At 59.6% G+C, this 21,452-nt stretch overlaps 1 protein-coding gene across 1 annotated transcript in view; it reads right to left on the reverse strand.

The window, feature by feature from the left end:
- Positions 1–10,734: 10,734 nt before the first annotated feature.
- Positions 10,735–21,452, reverse strand: part of LOC116937205 (uncharacterized) — a 97,494-nt gene continuing 86,776 nt past the window's right edge. The window contains 11 exon segments of the mRNA XM_076053387.1: positions 10,735–14,688; positions 15,191–15,321; positions 15,616–15,801; positions 15,804–16,002; positions 16,710–16,766; positions 16,768–17,079; positions 17,081–17,326; positions 18,170–18,651; positions 20,230–20,266; positions 20,268–20,329; positions 20,332–20,445. Of these exon segments, the coding sequence (XP_075909502.1) occupies positions 13,588–14,688; positions 15,191–15,321; positions 15,616–15,801; positions 15,804–16,002; positions 16,710–16,766; positions 16,768–17,079; positions 17,081–17,326; positions 18,170–18,651; positions 20,230–20,266; positions 20,268–20,329; positions 20,332–20,445 (2,927 nt within the window). The 3' untranslated portion in view covers positions 10,735–13,587.

Below are 21,452 nucleotides of genomic sequence, written 5' to 3' on the forward strand. Positions count from 1 at the left end.
TCTCTCGTGTCTCTGTCTCAGGGTCTCTCGTGTCTCTGTCTCAGGGTCTCTCGTGTCTCTGTCTCAGGACAACTCGTGTCTCTGTCTCAGGGTCTCTCGTATCTCTGTCTCAAGACAACTCGTGTCTCTGTCTCAGGGTCTCTCGTGTCTCTGTCTGAGGACAACTCGTGTCTCTGTCTCAGGGTCACACGTGTCTCTGTCTCAGGACAACTCGTGTCTCTGTCTCAGGGTCACACGTGTCCCTGTCTCAGGACAACTCGTGTCTCTGTCTCAGGGTCACACGTGTCCCTGTCTCAGGGCTACTAGTGTCTCTGTCTCAGGACAACTCGTGTCTCTGTCTCAGGGCTATTCGTGTCTCTGTCTCAGGACAACTCGTGTCTCTGTCTCAGGGTCTCTCGTGTCTCTGTCTCAGGACAACTCGTGTCTCTGTCTCAGGACAACTCGTGTCTCTGTCTCAGGACAACTCGTGTTTCTGTCTCAGGACAACTCGTGTCTCTGTCTCAGGGTCTCTCGTGTCTCTGTCTCAGGACAACTCGTGTCTCTGTCTCAGGACAACTCGTGTCTCTGTCTCAGGGCTACTCGTGTCTCTGTCTCAGGGTCACACGTGTCCCTGTCTCAGGGCTACTCGTGTCTCTGTCTCAGGACAACTTGTGTCTCTGTCTCAGGGCTACTCGTGTCTCTGTCTCAGGGTCTCTCGTGTCTCTGTCTCAGGACAACTCGTGTCTCTGTCTCAGGACAACTCGTGTCTCTGTCTCAGGGTCTCTCGTGTCTCTGTCTCAGGACAACTCGTGTCTCTGTCTCAGGACAACTCGTGTCTCTGTCTCAGGGCTACTCGTGTCTCTGTCTCAGGGTCACACGTATCTCTGTCTCAGGACAACTCGTGTCTCTGTCTCAGGGTCTTTCGTGTCTCTGTCTAAGAGTCTCTCGTGTCTCTGTCTCAGGACAACTTATGTCTCTGTCTCAGGGCTACTCGTGTTTCTGTCTCAGGACAACTCGTGTCTCTGTCTCAGGTATACTCGTGTCTCTGTCTCAGGGTCTCTCGTGTCTCTGTCTCAGGGTCTCTCGTTTCTCTGTCTCAGGGTCTCTCGTGTCTCTGTCTCAGGGTCTCTCGTGTCCCTGTCTCAGGACAACTCGTGTCTCTGTCTCAGGGCTACTCGTGTCTCTGTCTCAGGACAACTCGTGTCTCTGTCTCAGGGCTACTCGTGTCTCTGTCTCAGGGTCTCTCGTGTCACTGTCTCAGGATAACTCGTGTCTCTGTCTCAGGGTCACACGTGTCTCTGTCTCAGGGTCTCTCGTGTCTCTGTCTCAGGAAAACTCGTGTCTCTGTCTCAGGGTCACTCGTGTCTCTGTCTCAGGGTCTCTCGTGTCTCTGTCTCAGGACAACTCGTGTCTCTGTCTCAGGGCAACTCGTGTCTCTGTCTCAGGGCTACTCGTGTCTCTGTCTCAGGACAACTCGTGTCTCTGTCTCAGGGTCTCTCGTGTCTCTGTCTCAGGGTCTCTCGTGTCTCTGTCTCAGGACAACTCGTGTCTCTGTCTCAGGGTCTCTCGTGTCTCTGTCTCAGGACAACTCGTGTCTCTGTCTCAAGGTCTCTCGTGTCTCTGTCTCAGGGTCTCTCGTGTTTCTGTCTCAGGGTCTCTCGTGTCTCTGTCTCAGGGTCTCGCGTGTCTCTGTCTCAGGGTCACACGTGTCTCTGTCTCAGGGTCACACGTGTCTCTGTCTCAGGGTCTCTCGTGTCTCTGTCTCAGGACAACTCGTGTCTCTGTCTCAGGGCAACTCGTGTCTCTGTCTCAGGGCTACTCGTGTCTCTGTCTCAGGACAACTCGTGTCTCTGTCTCAGGGTCTCTCGTGTCTCTGTCTCAGGGTCTCTCGTGTCTCTGTCTCAGGGTCACACGTGTCTCTGTCTCAGGGTCACACGTGTCTCTGTCTCAGGGTCTCTCGTGTCTCTGTCTCAGGACAACTCGTGTCTCTGTCTCAGGGCAACTCGTGTCTCTGTCTCAGGGCTACTCGTGTCTCTGTCTCAGGACAACTCGTGTCTCTGTCTCAGGGTCTCTCGTGTCTCTGTCTCAGGGTCTCTCGTGTCTCTGTCTCAGGGTCACACGTGTCTCTGTCTCAGGGTCACACGTGTCTCTGTCTCAGGACAACTCGTGTCTCTGCCCCAGACAACTCGTGTCTCTGTCTCAGGGTCTCTCGTGTCTCTGTCTCAGGGTCACACGTGTCTCTGTCTCAGGACAACTTGTGTCTCTGTCTCAGGACAACTCGTGTCTCTGTCTCAGGGTCTCTCGTGTCTCTGTCTCAGGACAACTCGTGTCTCTGTCTCAGGACAACTCGTGTCTCTGTTTCAGGACAACTCGTGTCTCTGTCTCAGGGTCTCTTGTGTCTCTGTCTCAGGGTCTCTCGTGTCTCTGTCTCAGGACAACTCGTGTCTCTGTCTCAGGGTCTCTCGTATCTCTGTCTCAGGACAACTCGTGTCTCTGTCTCAGGGTCTCTCGTGTCTCTGTCTCAGGACAACTCGTGTCTCTGTCTCAGGGTCACACGTGTCTCTGTCTCAGGACAACTCGTGTCTCTTTCTCAGGGTCACACGTGTCCCTGTCTCAGGACAACTCGTGTCTCTGTCTCAGGGTCACACGTGTCCATGTCTCAGGGCTACTCGTGTCTCTGTCTCAGGACAACTCGTGTCTCTGTCTCAGGGCTATTCGTGTCTTTGTCTCAGGACAACTCGTGTCTCTGTCTCAGGGTCTCTCGTGTCTCTGTCTCAGGACAACTCGTGTCTCTGTCTCAGGACAACTCGTGTCTCTGTCTCAGGATAACTCGTGTCTCTGTCTCAGGACAACTCGTGTCTCTGTCTCAGGACAACTCGTGTCTCTGTCTCAGGGCTACTCGTGTCTCTGTCTCAGGACAACTCGCGTCTCTGTCTCAGGTATACTCGTGTCTCTGTCTCAGGGTCTCACGTGTCCCTGTCTCAGGGCTACTCGTGTCTCTGTCTCAGGACAACTTGTGTCTCTGTCTCAGGGCTACTCGTGTCTCTGTCTCAGGGTCTCTCGTGTCTCTGTCTCAGGACAACTCGTGTCTCTGTCTCAGGACAACTCGTGTCTCTGTCTCAGGGTCTCTCGTGTCTCTGTCTCAGGACAACTGGTGTCTCTGTCTCAGGACAACTAGTGTCTCTGTCTCAGGGCTACTCGTGTCTCTGTCTCAGGGTCACACGTATCTCTGTCTCAGGACAACTCGTGTCTATGTCTCAGGGTCTCTCGTGTCTCTGTCTCAGAGTCTCTCGTGTCTCTGTCTCAGGACAACTCGTGTCTCTGTCTCAGGGCTACTCGTGTCTCTGTCTCAGGACAACTCGTGTCTCTGTCTCAGGGCTACTCGTGTCTCTGTCTCAGGACAACTCGTGTCTCTGTCTCAGGACAACTCGTGTCTCTGTCTCAGGGCTACTCGTGTCTCTGTCTCCGGGTCACAGGTGTCCTTGTCTCAGGGCTACTCGTGTCTCTGTCTCAGGACAACTTGTGTCTCTGTCTCAGGGCTACTCGTGTCTCTGTCTCAGGGTCTCTCGTGTCTCTGTCTCAGGACAACTCGTGTCTCTGTCTCAGGACAACTCGTGTCTCTGTCTCAGGGTCTCTCGTGTCTCTGTCTCAGGACAACTCGTGTCTCTGTCTCAGGACAACTCGTGTCTCTGTCTCAGGGCTACTCGTGTCTCTGTCTCAGGGTCACACGTATCTCTGTCTCAGGACAACTCGTGTCTCTGTCTCAGGGTCTCTCGTGTCTCTGTCTCAGAGTCTCTCGTGTCTCTGTCTCAGGACAACTCGTGTCTCTGTCTCAGGGCTACTCGTGTCTCTGTCTCAGGACAACTCGCGTCTCTGTCTCAGGTATACTCGTGTCTCTGTCTCAGGGTCACACGTGTCCCTGTCTCAGGGCTACTCGTGTCTCTGTCTCAGGACAACTCGTGTCTCTGTCTCAGGGCTACTCGTGTCTCTGTCTCAGGACAACTCGTGTCTCTGTCTCAGGGCTACTCGTGTCTCTGTCCGCAGCTGGAGATGTTAATCGCTGAGGCTCACTGAGCCAGATTAAGGCTCCCTCAGTGTTAATCGCTGAGGCTCATTGAGCCAGACTAAGGCTCCCTCAGTGTTAATCGCTGAGGCTCATTGAGCCAGATTAAGGCTCTCTCAGTGTTAATCGCTGAGGCTCACTGAGCCAGACTAAGGCTCCCTCAGTGTTAATCGCTGAGGCTCATTGAGCCAGACTAAGGCTCCCTCAGTGTTAATCGCTGAGGCTCACTGAGCCAGATTAAGGCTCTCTCAGTGTTAATCGCTGAGGCTCACTGAGCCAGACTAAGGCTCTCTCAGTGTTAATCGCTGAGGCTCACTGAGCCAGACTAAGGCTCTCTCAGTGTTAATCGCTGAAGCTCACTGAGCCAGACTAAGGCTCCCTCAGTGTTAATAGCTGAGGCTCACTGAGCCAGATTAAGGCTCCCTCAGTGTTAATCGCTGAGGCTCATTGAGCCAGACTAAGGCTCCCTCAGTGTTAATCGCTGAGGCTCACCGAGCCAGATTAAGGCTCTCTCAGTGTTAATCGCTGAGGCTCACTGTGCCAGACTAAGGCTCCCTCAGTGTTAATCGCTGAGGCTCACCGAGCCAGATTAAGGCTACCTCAGTGTTAATGGCTGAGGCTCACTGAGCCAGATTAAGGCTCTCACAGTGTTAATCGCTGAGGCTCACTGAGCCAGATTAAGGCTCCCTCAGTGTTAATGGCTGAGGCTCATTGAGCCAGACTAAGGCTCCCTCAGTGTTAATCGCTTAGGCTCACCGAGCCAGATTAAGGCTCTCTCAGTGTTCATCCCTGAGGCCCACTGAGCCAGATTAAGGCTCCCTCAGTGTTAATCCCTGAGGCTCGCTGAGCCAGACTAAGGCTCTCTCAGTGTTAATCGCTGAGGCTCACCGAGCCAGCGTTTCAGAGCAAGCCTTGCTGGCTGACACCATCCGGGAGCGCCTCCTTCGCTGTGAGCGCTGCTGCACCTCCACAGGAGAGGCGCTGCCAATTGATTAGGGTAATAATAGGGGGTCTCCCCTTTCTTATGGCAACAAAACTGAAACCCTTTTTTACGAGGAATCATGTGTGCATTAACCACAATGCTTCTGGTCAAAATGCAAACAAAAAACACACTATAATAATCTATGCATTGTCCTGATTGGTGCTTTTGGGGGGGGGGGGGGGCAGAGCTTTGTTACGTCATATTTGAGGGGGGGTCTGACTTTTTTTGTGACGCCGTGTGACGAAGGGGGGAGGGGGGGGTCAGAAATCGGCCAAATCGCGTGACGTCATTCATGGACGGTCCCATATGCAGCAGCTACTACATATACATATGTAGTAGTAGTAGCTACTACATATGTAGTAGTAGTAGTAGCTGCTACATATGCAGCAGCTACTACATATGTAGTAGTAGTAGCTACTACATATGCAGCAGCTACTACATATACATATGTAGTAGCTACTACATATGTAGTAGTAGCTACTACATATGCAGCAGCTACTACATATGTAGTAGTAGTAGCTACTACATATGCAGCAGCTACTACATACGTATATGTAGTAGCAGCTGCATATGGGGCATATGTAGTAGCTACTACATATGCAGCAGCTACTACATATGAATATGTAGTAGCAGCTGCATATGGGGCATATGTAGTAGCTACTACATATGCAGCAGCTACTACATATGTATATGTAGTAGCTGCTGGAGCAAGCGAGGGCTTTACCATTCTGGCGAATTGCCCGATGATGCTGGATGTATTTACCAGCGAAACGTCGTACTCAAACTGTAAATGTGGATTTACTCTTCAACACACCGGTGGGCTAAAGTAGTGAATTATTTGTCTTTTGTCAACGTGACACTTTTTTTGCTGATTGGCCGTGTCGGGTGGTGGAGGGTTACGACACATTTATAAATAAACGCGATCTAACCCAAAAACCTTTATTATGAATAATATTGGTCACGAAAGCCTACGTGTTAAACTACTACATATGTAGTAGTAGCTACTATGTAGTAGCTACTACTACATATGTAGTAGTAGTAGTAGCTACATATGTAGTAGTAGTAGCTACTATGCTACTATGTAGTAGCTACTACATGTCGTGACAGCTCCTTGACGAGACCATGGGCCTCGCTTGTGGCGAGGGTTGTCGCGTGCAACACGAAGACGCAGCCGCAGAGGGCTGAGTGTCCCGGAGTGAAACAAATCCAAGCACGCAACGCAAGCGCGACTCCACTCCGCATCTTGTATTCGTCCAGCGACGGCCAAAGTAAATTTGTACAACATCATCAGCAACATCATCAGCAACATCATCAGCATCGGCTGCAGCAGCAGCAGCATTGTGCAGAGACGAAAGCCAAAGCGTGGAGTGTCGCGCACAAAATGTGACCCCCTTAGTTTCCGTCTTTAAACCATCCCGTGATCATTATATGTACAGCAACACACGAAAAGACCAAAGAACCACCGACACAGACTCATCATCGTCATCATCGGTGATCATCAGCATCAGCTTGAGCGGTGTTATTCGAACGAAGGGTATGTATTGCGTGTGTGTGCGTGTGTGAACGCTCGCTTGAAAGGCTCCTCAAAGCGCTGTACAACCATCAGACATCATCATCATCTCACACCTCAACCAGTCCATCGCCCGCTCCTGCTGCAGTCTCGCCCTAGGTGACTCACGAGGGGCAGCTGTGTCACCCTGTACACCTCAACCAGTCCATCGCCCGCTCCTGCTGCAGCCTCGCCCTAGGTGACTCACTAGGGGCAGCTGTGTCACCCTGTACACCTCAACCAATCCATCGCCCGTTCCTGCTGCAGACTCGCCCTAGGTGACTCACGAGGGGCAGCTGTGTCACCCTGTACACCTCAACCAGTCCATCGCCCGCTCCTACTGCAGCCTCGCCCTAGGTGGCTCACGAGGGGCAGCTGTGTCACCCTGTACACCTCAACCAGTCCATCGCCCGCTCCTGCTGCAGCCTCGCCCTAGGTGACTCACGAGGGGCAGCTGTGTCACCCTGTACACCTCAACCAGTCCATCGCCCGCTCCTGCTGCAGCCTCGACCTAGGTGGCTCACGAGGGGCAGCTGTGTCACCCTGTACACCTCAACCAATCCATCGCCCGCTCCTGCTGCAGCCTCGCCCTAAGTGGCTCACTAGGGGCAGCTGCCCCCACCTCTGTGCGTCACAGGATGAACGCAGCACCGCTATGCATCATGGGGGAGTGGGGCTATTCGTTTGTAAGTTGGGGGAGTGGGGGGTGACGATGCTGTGTGGTTGTTACCCAAGGCAGTAAACCTGCGGTGTCAATTTAAGAAAATGTGGGGAACAAAGAATTGGACCGTGACACCCTCCTACGTTATGACGTTACGGGGTCTTTGACGTCCGCTGTGAAGCAGACGGCGGGGGTAGTCTGAATACAACCACAATCCCCCTCCACCTGGGGCGTTTAGCCAGGACGGCCGCCGGAGGTTGAACCGCGAAACCTTCGATGAAAAAGAAAGTTGCCGCTGGCTTCTCGTTTCGATGAACGTCAAACAGCCAACGTGGCTGTTTGCAGACCTCTGTGATTATCTTGAGATTGAGGGAGACAGGGAGAGAGAGACAGAGAGAGGCAGAGAGAGAGAGAGACAAAGAGAGACAGGGAGAGATGGAAAGGAACCTCCTTATTTGTCCAACTCATGTGGTGATCCGCTAACATCGCCAGCCTTCTCCACGTTGTTCTGTCCTGCGCCAGGACACCCAACCGTGGCTGATACCGCAGAAGCGGACTCCGCAGGGTGCATCAGTAACCAGTCATCGGCATCAGCGCAACGTTTCGCCTTTGCCTATACAGCAGCGACACGCGTAACAAGTTGACGTAGCCAGCGTATTTGTCCGCTGTACGTTTGCCTGCTCTACATTCCCACGTGATACAACATAAAAGAATAAGCCACGTCGTTGAGCCCGTCACTTGCGACGGCCGGGTGGCTTCTGACCAACGTAACTGTGTGGGCCCTACCCTGGTTAAAACTAAAATAAAATGTAGCTCCAGTACAACTGGCCTGCACGTGTTTGCGTGGTAGCACCGTCTTAAAACTAAAGCCTCCTCCTGCTGCCATCAGCACCACACACTTCACGTGACCGACCTCGAAGTGCACCTAGCCTGGCACGAGCCCCGTGGTGACTGCTGTTGTTTGGCAGTGAGTGGGGTTTGGTGGGTAGGAAGGGGGGGGGGCTACAGGTGACTGCATTTGGAGAGCCGAGGGCGGTTCCACGGCTAACATCAGTGGCGGATTCATCATTGCCTGCTGAGGCGTGTTAAAACATCAGCACTGGGGAAACAAAGGCGGCCGGGCGTGGTGCTGGCCACCCACCCAGCTCTTTGTGTGCCGTGCCGGCCTTCATAGGTGCTGCTGCTGGTCACTAACAGCACTTGCCCCGACCATCTCTGTGCGGGCTACACGGGGGACCGTTGCATCGATCTGTATGTACGTGTTTGTACACATGCAAAGTGTTCACTATCCAATCGAGTGTTCACTAATGACAAACAGATGATCCGCACACACACACACACAAAACACAAAACACACTAACCCCCTCCCTCCCTCCATCCTAACTTTGTGTTCAAAATAAACAAAATGTTTGCCAATCAATACATTTGCAAATAAAAAAAAACACCGCACTCCTCGTGGTCACGATCAATCCTCGTGGTCACGATCAATCCTCGTGGTCACGATCAATCCTCGTGGTCACGATCAATCCTCGTGGTCACGATCAATCCTCGTGGTCACGATCAATCCTCGTGGTCACGATCAATCCACCGCTAGACGAAGGTCTGCGACAAAACTTATCGCCGCCACTTTCCGAGGATGTAGCCACAATGTCACACGAGCCGATTCCATCGCTCCATCTCCGCGACGGGATGGTACCCCCCCTCCCAGGTACCCCCCCGTACCCCCCCCCCAGGGTACCCCCCCCAGGGTACCCCCCCCCCAGGTACCCCCCCATCTCACCCTCCCTCCTCCTCCCCTTCCTCTTCCGCCCTTCCCCCTCCTCCCCTCCCTCCCCCTCCCTCCTCCCCCTCATCCCCCTCCCGCCTCCCCCCACCACCACCACCGATTAACTGCGACTCCTGCTCCCACCCCGCTAAATCGCTTCGAGTTAACGCCGTTCCGCTACTCCTCGTGACACCTCGCATGAACGCATTGCCCGACGTTCACCGGGCTTAGAACCGCGTCAACACCCGGCTGCCTAGGTCGGGGTGTCTCTGCGTAAACCGGTTACGAACCGGTTAACAGAAATTCATAAACACACTGCACGTGTGCACCTTTTGTTGTTGGCAACAATGACGGCAGTTGGGGGGGGGGGGGGGGGTGGGCGTAGTTCCTTAAATTGTAAATTGGTGCATTACCGACTCCCCGAACGAACCGGCAAACCGATTTATGAACAACGGTTACCGGTTTCCCACTTAACAACGACAATAACAACCGGGACAGCGGCGGAGCGCGGGGCGGAGCGACCACGTGACGACGCGATTGTGACGTCACCAAGGCCGCCCGCCGTCGCGGCCGAGAAAGCCGCGTGCACTCCCGCGCGCGGCACCGCGAGCGTCCACGCGTCGATCCACTGCTGGATGAAGGGGGCTAGCGCGGTGCCGTTGACCGTGCCAGTGGGAATGGCCGAGAGGCAATGTCCAAAATGCCCTCGGCACTTGCGCGGCCTTGCGAGGGGCCGGCCATAAATGACGTCACGCGATTTTGGACGATTTTTGACCCCCCCCCCCCACCCCCCGTCATACGGCGTCACAAAAAGTCAGACCCCCCCCTCCTCAAATATGACGTCACAAAGCTCTGCCCCCCACCCCCCAAAACCATATTTCCATTTTGAAAATAAAACGTGCTTCAAGTCGCTGTAAACTATTGTCATTGTAGTAGTGCGTATTTAATGTGGCGCTGCACTCTGATGTTGTAGGAGCGTTGTTATAACAATTAGTGTTGTTATAACAATTAGTGTTGTTATAACAATTAGTGTTGTTGTAACAATTAGTGTTGTTATAACAATTAGTGTTGTTAGAACAATTAGCGTTGTTATAACAATTCTATATTTATTTAAAGTTGCGCATTTTTACGTGACGTCACATTTCTCAACCCCCCCCAGGTGCGTGACGTCATTTATGGACGGCCCCTGAAACGAATGATTGTTTATAGATGAGCGCACGTTGGGGTGTGTGTGCGCGCAGAGACAGCGTGAGTGGTTGCGTGTGCGTGGGGAGCGGCACTGTAGCGGTTAGCTGTGCCGCGCTACGACACCGGTGACCTAACACGCCGGTCCCGGGACTCCCCTAGGTCGACTCGGCCTCAAATGAGCACCTGCCGCGGTGGGCAGTAAACATCGCCACCCCCTCGTGTGCCGTGCCGGCGGCCCTCACGGGTGCTGCTGCTGCTGCTCGCTAACAGTGCTCGCCCCAACAGTCTGTTACAGGCTACACGGGGGACCTTTGTCTTTGCTTTCGTGGGCGTCTTCACGGTTGTGTTGGCCACCCAGGGCGCCGTCGACGTTGTCACGAACCACGTGGCTGATGACGTCACGGGGCGTGCCAAGTGAGCACGTGCTGCACGGGGGACATCGACGGCGGTCCGGAGCTACGAGTTTTTGTCTCTGTGTGTGTCTCTGTGTGTCTCTGTGTGTCTCTGTGTGTCTCTGTGTGTCTCTCTGTGTCTCTGTATCTCTGTGTCTCTGTGTCTCTGTGTCTCTGTCTCTCTGTGTCTCTGTGTCTCTGTGTCTCTGTCTCTCTGTGTCTCTGTGTCTCTGTGTCTCTGTCTCTCTGTATCTCTCTCTGTCTCCTCTTCGAATGAGCCAGCGCTGGCGAATTCCACATTACTGCGGCGGGAGCCAGTCCATCCGTCAATTCATGCATCCATCCCACGATTGTGTTTTTGCCAAAGTTCTCGCGCCACAAAGCAAGTGGATGTTGTTGTTGTTGTTGTGGCTGTTGTTGTTGTTTACCGATTAGCGTGAAGGAGTGTTACTCGCGCTGACACGCACCTGTCAACGAGTGTGTGTGTGTCTGCGTGTGTGTGACATAGAGGGGAGCGGTGGTGTAGCGGTTAGCGCCACGCTGCGCTACGAACCCGGCGACTCGAGTTCTGATTCCCGCTCACGGCCAACACCGGTGACGATTATCTGAACCGGTCCTGGGCTTCCCCCTAGGTCGACTCAGCCTCAAATGAGTGACCTGGTCCGATGTGCAAACATCGCCACTGGGGAGACAAAGGCGGCGGGCCGTGGTGCTGGCCACCCACCCCCCCGTGTACTCGCGAACAGCACTTGCCCCAACAGTCTGCCCAGGCTACACGGGGGCTCTTTGTCTTTGTGCGTGACATCACAACAGTTCATCGATGAGTAGCGGCGGAGCTGTCAGCGCCGCGGTTCGCGATGACTACACCGGCGATGGCCCGAGTTCGACTCCCGGTGCTAGGCCAAACTCCCCTAGGTCGACTCGGCCTCAAATGAGTGTGGCATAAGCATCGCCACTGGGGAGACAAAGGCGGCCGGGCGTGGCGCTGGCCACCCACCCCCCTCCTCGTGTGCCACCGTGCCGGCCTTCGCAGCTTGCTGCTCGCTGACAGCACTTGCCCCAACAGTCTGTTGAAGGCTGTACGGGGGATCTTTGTCTTGGTATTTGAGGGCGGGGGAGCCAGCGGGACCTTGGTGTGGCCTGAGATTCTTGTTGTTGTGGTTGTTGTGGTGGTTGTTGTGGTGGTTGTTGTGGTGGTTGTTGTTGTTACGTGGCTGCATAGCCCCGAGCTCGCATTTGGCGTTGACAAATCGGCAGGTGTTGATGCGCTTGTGTTTAGACTCTCTTTACATACGAATATTTGTTTTCATTTCAAAGCGACTCGCTTGACGTTTCTCCATTATTACTCGTGCAACCTTTACTGTTCGTTGGTTCGTGGCCGTTGTCACTTACTGACCTGCGCCACCCCCTCCTCCGGCCCCTGACTGGACCTTCACAGCTCCATCACACTCCCTCCTTCCGCACCTCCGAGATGAGCGCGGTTTGGCTCCGCACGGCGGCGAAGGAAGAGTTCCGTCCACCAACGCGCGGCACTCCGGCCTCCGAAGAAGCCAATCAAGAAATTTCCGCGCTAGGGCCGGGCGGTTGAGCGGCCAAAACGGGTGGGGAGACATCGCTGCCGTCTCGCCGAAGGTCGCTCTGGCGGGAAGGGTCGTCGGCGGCGGGGGGGGGGGGGGTCTGGCAGTGTTCTTCGCCGATCTTCAGAGGAGGGGAGGGGTGGGTGGGTGGCTGGGTGGGTGGGTGGGTGCGGTCAACTTTGCGCCGATAAGACATTCGGTCGGCGTGAGGGCCAAGCCACGTCATTCAAAATCACTGCGGGTTTGCCTGCTGCGACACGATGACGATGATGGCAGGGGAGGGAGTGGGGGGGGGGGGTATTGTCACTATTTGTGAATTGTCGCGGGGTGGGGGGGCGGTGGAGGAGGGTGGGCCCCCACAAAAAGGCCACCCGGAGGCCCGCCAGTGGCCCGCGGAGAGGCCTTGCACGCACCGAAGTACACCAGCGTAGGGTTCCGGTTCGGGCTCGAACTCGGCGACTTTGCGGGTTCCAACATTCCAAGGTACATGGGCAGCATCGTGGATCTAAATCGGCGTGGGGGGGGGAGGGGGTTGGTGGGGGGTGAGACGTGCCCGCAAGGTGGGGGAGGAGTAAGAGGAGGAGGGAGTAGGACGTGGTAGGAGGTGGCCTTCCCGAGACGTTGAACGTCTCCATCATGGGACCTCCATCATGGGATCTCCATCATGGGACCTCCATCATGGGACCTCCATCATGGGACCTCCATCATGGGATCAATATCATGGGACCTCCATCATGGGACCTCCATCATGGGATCTCCATCATGGGACCTCCATCATGGGATCTCCATCATGGGACCTCCATCATGGGACCTCCATCATGGGACCTCCATCATGGGACCTCCATCATGGGACCTCCATCATGGGACCTCCATCATGGGATCAATATCATGGGACCTCCATCATGGGACCTCCATCATGGGATCTCCATCATGGGACCTCCATCATGGGATCTCCATCATGGGACCTCCATCATGGGACCTCCATCATGGGACCTCCATCATGGGACCTCCATCATGGGATCTCCATCATGGGATCTCCATCATGGGACCTCCATCATGGGACCTCCATCATGGGATCTCCATCATGGGACCTCCATCATGGGACCTCCATCATGGGACCTCCCTCCTTCTTTATAAATCATCTTCCGTTTCGGCTACTTCAACCCCCTGCTCCCCCCCCCCCCTTGCCGGTGGTGTTCCACAGAGGTGGCGCCGCCAACGTCACCACCACCACCACCAACGTCATCACCACCACCAACGTCACCACCACCACCGCCATGCAACAGCCGCTCGCCACCAAGCGGCGGTGACACGTGACCACGGCGCTTGTGCCTGGACTGGGTGCAACACCACCACCATCAGCTCTGGTCTCCTCCACCACCACCACCACCATCATCAGCTATTCCACTGCCATCTCCGCCACCATCGCCATCACCGCCCGGTGGCGTCCCCGCTCTGCCGGACAAACCGGTACGACCTCGGCGAGTCCGCCAGTTCCGGGTACTGGTCCAAGGGCAGCAGCGGCACCAGCTGGTACCCCGGCACGCGCCCTCCGGCGGCGAGCTGGCGCCTCTCCCCGTCGCTCCACGGGGCCCCGCCGGGGAGGCCCTCGCGGGCCCTCTGCTGCTCCAGGGCCCACGCGGCCTCCGCCCCCCTTTGCCGGGCCTCCTCCGCCAGCCGGACCCGCTCCTCGGCCACGCTGGTGCCGTACCGCACCCGCAGGGAGAGGCGCCCGCCGCTCAGCTCCACCTCGGTGATTCGGCGCGACGGCGCCGGACGCGCCGGCGCGGACGGCGAACCGCCCGCGCCGGCGCTCACGCGCGCCGTCAGCCACTGCTGCGCGCGTAGAACTACCAGCCCGTCCGTTCCGCCGGTGCTCATGTCCTCCAGCACCAGCTGGCGGGTCCACATGCCCGGCTGGCGCTGCTGCTGCTGCTGCTGCTCCAGGTTCGACCCGAGCGACCCTTGCCCTTCATCGCCGGTGCCGCCGGCGCCACCGGCGCCGCCTCCTTGCCTCCCGCCGCCGCCGCCGCTCAGCCCCAACATGCCTTGCCGCCCGTCGCCGGCGCCGCCCGCAAGTCCGAGCGCCGCCAAGTCGGCGTCGGGGGCGCCCGCCTTGACCAGGTGGTGCACCACGGTGCCGTTGACGGCGTGGGTGCGGTGCGTGCCCGCCAGCAGCACGGCGTTGTGCAGCAGCGTCGCCACCTTCCGCTCGCCGATGCCGGCGGGCGAGGCGCCGCCGCCGAACGCCGCCGCCACCCTGGCGCTGATCTTGCCGTCGGCGCCGACCGCGACCTGGACGTTCCGGCCGAGAACCGACGGGCCCGGAACGGCGAAGTACGGACGCTCGGACGCGGAGCCGCACGGCGACGACGGCGACGGCGGGCGCTGCCGCGGAGGCGCCGGCGCCGCCGCCGGCTCGAACCGGTCGGCGAGCTCGTTGGCCGAGATGCGGCGCGGGAACGAAGCGATGTCCAGGGTGGTGAAGGCGCGCAGCTGGCGCGACAGCTCGCAGTCCATAGCGCCGTCGATCTGGACGGATAGACGCCACAAGGACGGCGAGTTACGAGTTCGTGGCAAACTCACCGCGGCCACGTCGGCGCGGCTACGCGTGTTTGGCACAGTAGAGGCTTGCGCTGGTGCCAGAGATGTGACGCCTCACCTAGCCAGGCACGCACGAGGGTCCTGGGTTCTCTCTCCCCCCTGTTCTGCAGAGTGAGTGTGTGAGAGTGATTGTGTATGAATGAGCGTTCTCCCGTGTTTCTCACCGTCTCTCTCAGTGTCTCCCCACGTGTCTCCCCGTGTCTCCCCACGTCTCCCTGCGTGTCTCCGCGCGTCTCCCCGTATCTCCCTGTGTCACCTCCCCACATAACTCCCCGTGTGTCTCCCCGCGTGTCTCCCCGTCTCTCCCCATGTCTCTCTCCGTGTGTCTACCCGTGTGTCTCCCCACGTATCTCCCCGTGTCTCTCCCCGTATCTCTCCCCATGTCTCTCTCCGTGTCTCTCCCCGCATGTCTCCTCCCCGCGTGTCTCACCGTGTCCTCTGCGAGCAGCGTGGCCTGGAGCTCGTAGCGTGGCCCTGCTGGGCTCTCCTCGCGAGGCCGCGGGAACCCGGGGATCACGTTGTGCAGCTGGAAGCCGAACGTCTGCAGCCAGCTGTTCACATCTGTCCCTCGCACAGACAAAGGGCGCCCGGGTAGCCTTCACAGACTGGTGGGGCAAGTGCAGTTGGCCGGCAACGGCACCGCCTACGAAGGCCGGCACGGCACGCGAGGGGGTGGGTGGCCAGAACCATGCCCGGCCAAGTGGCGATGTTTTCAGGTCTCACACTCATTCCAACCCCCCTCCACCACCCCCATGCCCCCCCCCACGCACCGGTCATGTATCCCCCCTTCACCCCCCTCCCCTCCACCCCCTCCCCCCTTCACCCCTCCCTCCCATGCCCCCCCCCCCCACACACCGGTCATGTATCCCGCGCCGCCGTCCCCGCTGGCCGTGCTGCCCACGGGGTTGTTGCGCTGGAACATGTACGGGTTGAAGGGTGCCGGGCGGCGTGCCAGCCCGGCCCACAGGCCCGGGTCCGGGCCGGCCCAGCGGCCCGCCAGGGGGTCGTAGTCGCGCCCGGCCAGGTGCACCAGGCGGCACAGGGGTCCCAGAGGCCCCCGCGGAAGCCCAGCGGGAGGGGCACGTGGGGGGCCGAGTCCAGGTAGGGCTCTCCGAAGGCCGTGTAGTGCAGCGTCTTCGCCAGGGCGCCCTTGCCGTCGAAGAGCGCCAGCGGCGTGCCCACGTGGTCCGAGGCCACGTACCACTCCTGCCCGCCGCTCACCTCCAGCGCAAACACGTGGCCCTGCGGGGAGGGGTGGGCGGACAGAGATCCACCGCGTTGCCTCGACCGGGCTGTCGGGGCGGAGGGCCGATGAAGGCCGGCGAGAAGGGGCGGTGCGGCCGGCGCCGTGACCGGCCGCCTTTGCCTCCACAGTGGCGACGTTTACACACCGCACCAGGTGCTCATTTGAGCCGGAGTCGACCTAGCGGAGGCCCAGGAAACCGGTTCGGATATCCCTCAGCGGTGTTGGCCGTGAGCGAGAATAGAGGTTGCCGCTTTCGTGAGGGGCGCCACGGTGGCTAGGAGATGTTCACTATCTTGCCTGGTACACAGGAGGTCGTGGCTTCGATCCCGACCCGGACGCCTGTTGTATATTAGGAGTCTGCGTGTCTCTCTCCCCATGGTGGTGAGGATCCTACGGTTTTTCCCTCCACGTTTTAAAATCACGTCACAGAACGCGTTCAGAGGCTTTGTCTGCCGCTGTGAATCTCCCCGCGACGACGAGAAGCCGCTTCGTCGAGCCGTCAGCTGTGAAGGCCCCGCTGAGCTGCGCAGCTCAGCGGGGCCTTGCCTGGCAGCGCGATAAAAACATCGCTGAACGTGAGCGCACGTTCAGCGCTAAAACCACGCGCCACTCCCGCTCACCGCTCGGCTTCGTGCCACACCGGCGTCTCTGGGCGGCGAACCGCGACCGCCCCCCCCTGCCCCCCCCCCCCGCCCCCCGTCACCTGCAGGTCGTAGTAGAGGGAGGTGACGGCACGGCTGGTGCGGTTGTAGGTGTGCGTGGACGCGGGTCGGCCGCGCCAGGTCGGCGTAGAAGAACTGCGTGCGGTCCCCGGCGCCGGCGAGGCGCGCCACGCGGCGGCCCAGCGCGTCGTAGCGGTAGCGCACGCTCCAGCCGCCGGCGCCGGGCCTGCGGGCGCCGGCCAGCAGGCCTCGCGAGTCGTACTCAAACAGCTCGGGCCCGCGGCGCGCCAGGAAGCCGTCGGCGTCCACGGCGTAGGCCGTGTCGCCCAGCCGCGTGATGCGGTCGCGCGGGTCGTAGCGCAGCGCCGTCAGCCGCGGGCTGCCCCCCGGGTTGAGCAGGTGCAGGTTCCCCGTTGAGGTCGTAGCTGTAGCGCCACGCGCTGCGCCCGTCCACCGACACGGCCTGCAGCTGCCCGTCCGCGTCGTACTCGTACGCGTGCCGCGTGCCGTTGCCGCCCCCGCCGCCGCCCCCGGAGCCGGCGGCGCCGGGCCCCAGGCGGACCTCGCGCCGGGAGACGCGGCCGGCGGCGTCGTACGCGAGCGTCATGCGGAAGACGAGGGAGCGCATCACCTCCATCTGGGTCTCTCGCACGCGGCCCTGGGGGGGAGGGGGGCACGGGGGGGGGCACGGGGGGATCGTCGTAGTGGTCGTCGTCTGCACAGGAAGTGCCACGCCGCTGCCTCACGAGCAGTGAGCTGAGTGTGTGAGAGGTGAGCTGAGTGAGTGGTGAGCTGAGTGAGTGTTGAGCTGAGTGAGTGGTGAGCTGAGTGGTGAGCTGAACGAGTGGTGAGCTGAGTGGTGAGCTGAGTGAGTGGTGAGCTGAGTGAGTGGTGAGCTGAGCGAGTGGTGAGCTGAGCGAGTGGTGAGCTGAGTGAGTGGTGAGCTGAGTGAGTGGTGAGCTGAGCGAGTGGTGATCTGAGCGAGTGGTGAGCTGAGTGGTGAGCTGAGCGAGTGGTGAGCTGAGCGAGTGTTGAGCTGAGTGAGTGGTGAGCTGAGTGAGTGGTGAGCTGAGTGAGTGGTGATCTGAGTGAGTGTTGAGCTGAGTGAGTGGTGAGCTGAGTGGTGAGCTGAGTGGTGAGCTGAGTGAGTGGTGAGCTGAGTGAGTGGTGAGCTGAGTGGTGAGCTGAGTGGTGAGCTGAGTGGTGAGCTGAGTGTTGAGCTGAGTGAGTGGTGAGCTGAGTGGTGAGCTGAGTGAGTGGTGAGCTGAGTGGTGAGCTGAGCGGTGAGCTGAGTGTTGAGCTGAGCGAGTGGTGAGCTGAGTGAGTGGTGAGCTGAGTGGTGAGCTGAGTGAGTGGTGAGCTGAGTGGTGAGCTGAGTGAGGTGGTGAGCTGAGTGGTGAGCTGAGTGAGTGGTGAGCTGAGTGAGTGGTGAGCTGAGTGAGTGGTGAGCTGAGTGGTGAGCTGAGTGGTGAGCTGAGCGAGTGGTGATCTGAGCGGGCACCTGCGCGTCGAGCTGCTTGGTGAGCGCCATGGCGGCGGTGCTCACGATTTGGTTCATGTCGTAGTGGATGACTCCGAACTTGCCGCACTGCTCGAGGCGGCCCGACAGCTCGTCGTAGCGCAGCAGGTCGATGGGCAGCGGCGTGTCGTCCACCACCGCCTGCACGCCCGTCACGCGGAAGCTGCTGTCGTACGTGTAGTCGAAGCGTGCGCCCGCGTGCCCCTCCTCTCCCGCCCCTCCTCCGCCGCCTCCTCCGGCGTCGCCGCCGTCCCCGAAGCGCACGAGCTGCCGGTCGACGAGCGGCCCCGCGTGCCGGAAGCGCACGGAGCACGACGCGGCGCCGTCGGCCGCCGTCACCGAGGCGGCCCGCAGGAGGCCCGACGACTCGTCGTACGAGAAGGAGGCCCGCGCGCCGTCGAACAGCAGCTCGGAGAGGCGGGCGCCGTCGCGGCCGTAGCGGAAGAGCACGCGGCGCCCGGTGCCTGCACTCGGGGGATGGGCGCGGGGGGGAGGGGAGGGAGGGAGGGAGGGGAGGGGAGGAGGGAGGGAGGGAGGGAGGGGAGGGAGGGAGGGAGGGAGGGAGGGAGGGGGGAGGGAGGGGAGAGAGGGAGGGAGGGAGGGAGGGGAGGGGAGAGAGGGAGGGAGGGGGGGGAGGGGAGGGAGGGGAGAGAGGGAGGGGGGAGGGAGGGTGGGAGGGGGGAGGGAGGGGAGGGAGGGGGGGAGGGAGGGGAGGGAAGGAAGGGAGGGAGGGGAGAGAGGGGAGGGGTGGAGGGGGGAGGGAGGGGAGGGAGGGAGGGAGGGAGGGAGAGAGGGAGGGGAGGGAGGGGGGGAGGGAGGGGAGAGAAGGGAGGGAGGGAGGGAAGGAAGGGAGGGAAGGGAAGGGAGGGAAGGGAAGGAAGGGAGGGAGGGAGGGGAGGGAGGGAGTGGAGGGAGGGTGGGTGGGGGGAGGGAGGGTGGGAGGGAGGGAGGGTGGGAGGGGAGAGAGAGGGAGGAGGGAGGGGAGGGAGGGAAGGGAAGGGAGGGAGGGGAGGGGGGAGGGAGGGAGGGGAGGGAGGGAGGGAGACGTTAGAGAGAAGTCCCGAGCGCAGCTCCATCACCCAGAATGCATCTTGTTTGTATTTCTGCCCGGCCCGCTGTTGGTTAGCCGGGGTGGGAGGGCGCGGGGGGGGGTAGCGGAGGAGGAGGCGAGGTGATGTGAAACCGGTAACCTAAGTTACATTCCCAGGCAAGGCTGCTGTCGGCAGAGAGAGGCCAGCGGTGTGGGGCGATGGTCGAGACGGAGGGAGTCTGCAGTGGCCGAGGCGTTCAAGCAGCGCCATGTCAGTCTGTTCCCTGGGGCCAGTGGGGGGCAGTGGGGGCCAGTGGGGGGTAGTGGGGGTAGTTGGAGGCAGTGGGGGGTAGTGGGAGGCAGTGGGGGCCAGTGGGGGGCAGTGGGGGGTAGTGGGAGGCAGTGGGGGGTAGTGGGAGGTAATGGGAGGCAGTGGGGGGCAGTGGGGGGTAGTGGGGGGTAGTGGGGGGTAGTGGGGGCCAGTGGGGGCCAGTGGGGGCCAGTGGGGGGTAGTGGGAGGTAATGGGAGGCAGTGAGGGGCAGTGGGGGGTAGTGGGGGGTAGTGGGGGGTAATGGGGGCCAGTGGCGGCCAGTGGGGGCCAGTGGGGGGCAGTGGGAGGCAGTGGGGGGTAGTGGGAGGGCAGTTGGGGGCAGTGGGGGGTAATGGGAGGCAGTGGGGGGTAGTGGGAGGCAGTGGGGGCAGTGGGGGGTAGTGGGGGGTAGTCCATGGGGTGGGAACTCCTCGGGCCCCGCCTCCCTCTGCCTCCCCTCCCCCACCCCTTTCCCCTCCGCCCCCACCCAGGAGTAGAGGGTGGTTTCCCTATTGGGGGCCCACACTCCCCTCCCCACGAGAGAGTGGTCCCCCTCCCCTCCCTCTCCCACCCCCGTGCCCCCACCCCCCTCCCCCTCCCTCTCCCCCCCCGTGCCCCCACCACCCCTCCCCCTCCTCCCCCACCCGTGCCCCCACCCTCCCCCGTGCCCCCACCCCCTCCCTCCCCCCCGTGCCCCCCACCCAGGTGTGCGGTGTGCAGCAGGCGCCCGTCCCTGCGCGAAGTCCTGCAGGGAGGGCGCCCCTCCCTCGGGCGGCACGTGGAGGTTGCGGTAGAAGCCGAGGAGCGCACCGTGAGCAGCGCGTGGCGCCCCGCGCTCGGCATCGCCACGCCCGACAGCGCCGCGCCCTCAAACTCGAACACGAACTGCCGCTGGCTCGGCAGCAGCAGCACACCGTCTGGGTTCACGCGAGGGGTCACAGGGGTCAGAGAGGGAGAGTGCCGGAGTGATCATTCACACGGTTGTACAGATAAATGGTAGTCCCACCACCCGTGTAGCTTCAACAGGCTGTCGGGGCAAGTGCCGTTAGGGGCCGTCCATAAATGACGTCACGCACCTGTGTGGGGGGGGGGGGGGGTGTCAGACGTTTGTGACGATGTGTGACGAGGGGGGAGGGCGGGGGAGAAATGTGACGTCACATCAAAATGCGCAACTTTAAATAAATATAGACAACACGTTCTACTTAATTAAATATACTTTTTAATAAATGTATTCTCCTACAACATCAGAGTGCAGCGGCATATTAAATACGCACTACAATGACAATAGTTTAAAGCGATTTGAAGCTTGTGTTTTTTTTTTGGGGGGTGGGTCTGACTTTGTGACGCCGTGTGACGAGGGGGGGGTCAAAAAATTTTCCAAAATCGCGTGACGTCATTTATGGACGGCCCGTTAGCGAGCAGCGGCAACAGCAGCTATGAAGGCCGGCACGGCACACGACGGGGGTGGGTGGCCAGCACCCACGCCCGGCCGCCTTTGTCTCCCCCAGTGGCGATGTTTTTACCACACCGCACCGGGTACTCCGATGAGTCGACACCTAGGGGAGGCCCCGGACCGGTTCAGACCATTGTCAACTGGATGCGCGCGAATATCCACACGCACCGCCTTCAACAGACTGCCGGGACAAGGGCTGTTAGCGAGTAGCAGCGCCTATTAAAGGCACGGCACGGCACACGAGGTGCTGGTGGGTGGTCAGCACCCACGCCCCGCCCGGCCGACTTAGCCGAGACGGCGATGTGAACTCAAAGAACATTTAACTCTTTTTGTTTTGTTTCACCAGGCAAGGCCCACTGGACCCTGAAGCTCTTTTTTTATCAGAAGCGACCTGGGCATCGCAAATGACAGCTCGACAAAGTGTACAGCAGCCAAAATACTCTGCGTGACGTCGATTATAAATGTGGAGGG

The sequence above is a fragment of the Petromyzon marinus genome, chromosome 61 (assembly GCF_048934315.1).
Source record: "Petromyzon marinus isolate PM22_M1 ecotype Great Lakes invasive population chromosome 61, UKy_Petmar_22M1.pri1.0, whole genome shotgun sequence".
Lineage (NCBI taxonomy): Eukaryota > Metazoa > Chordata > Hyperoartia > Petromyzontiformes > Petromyzontidae > Petromyzon > Petromyzon marinus.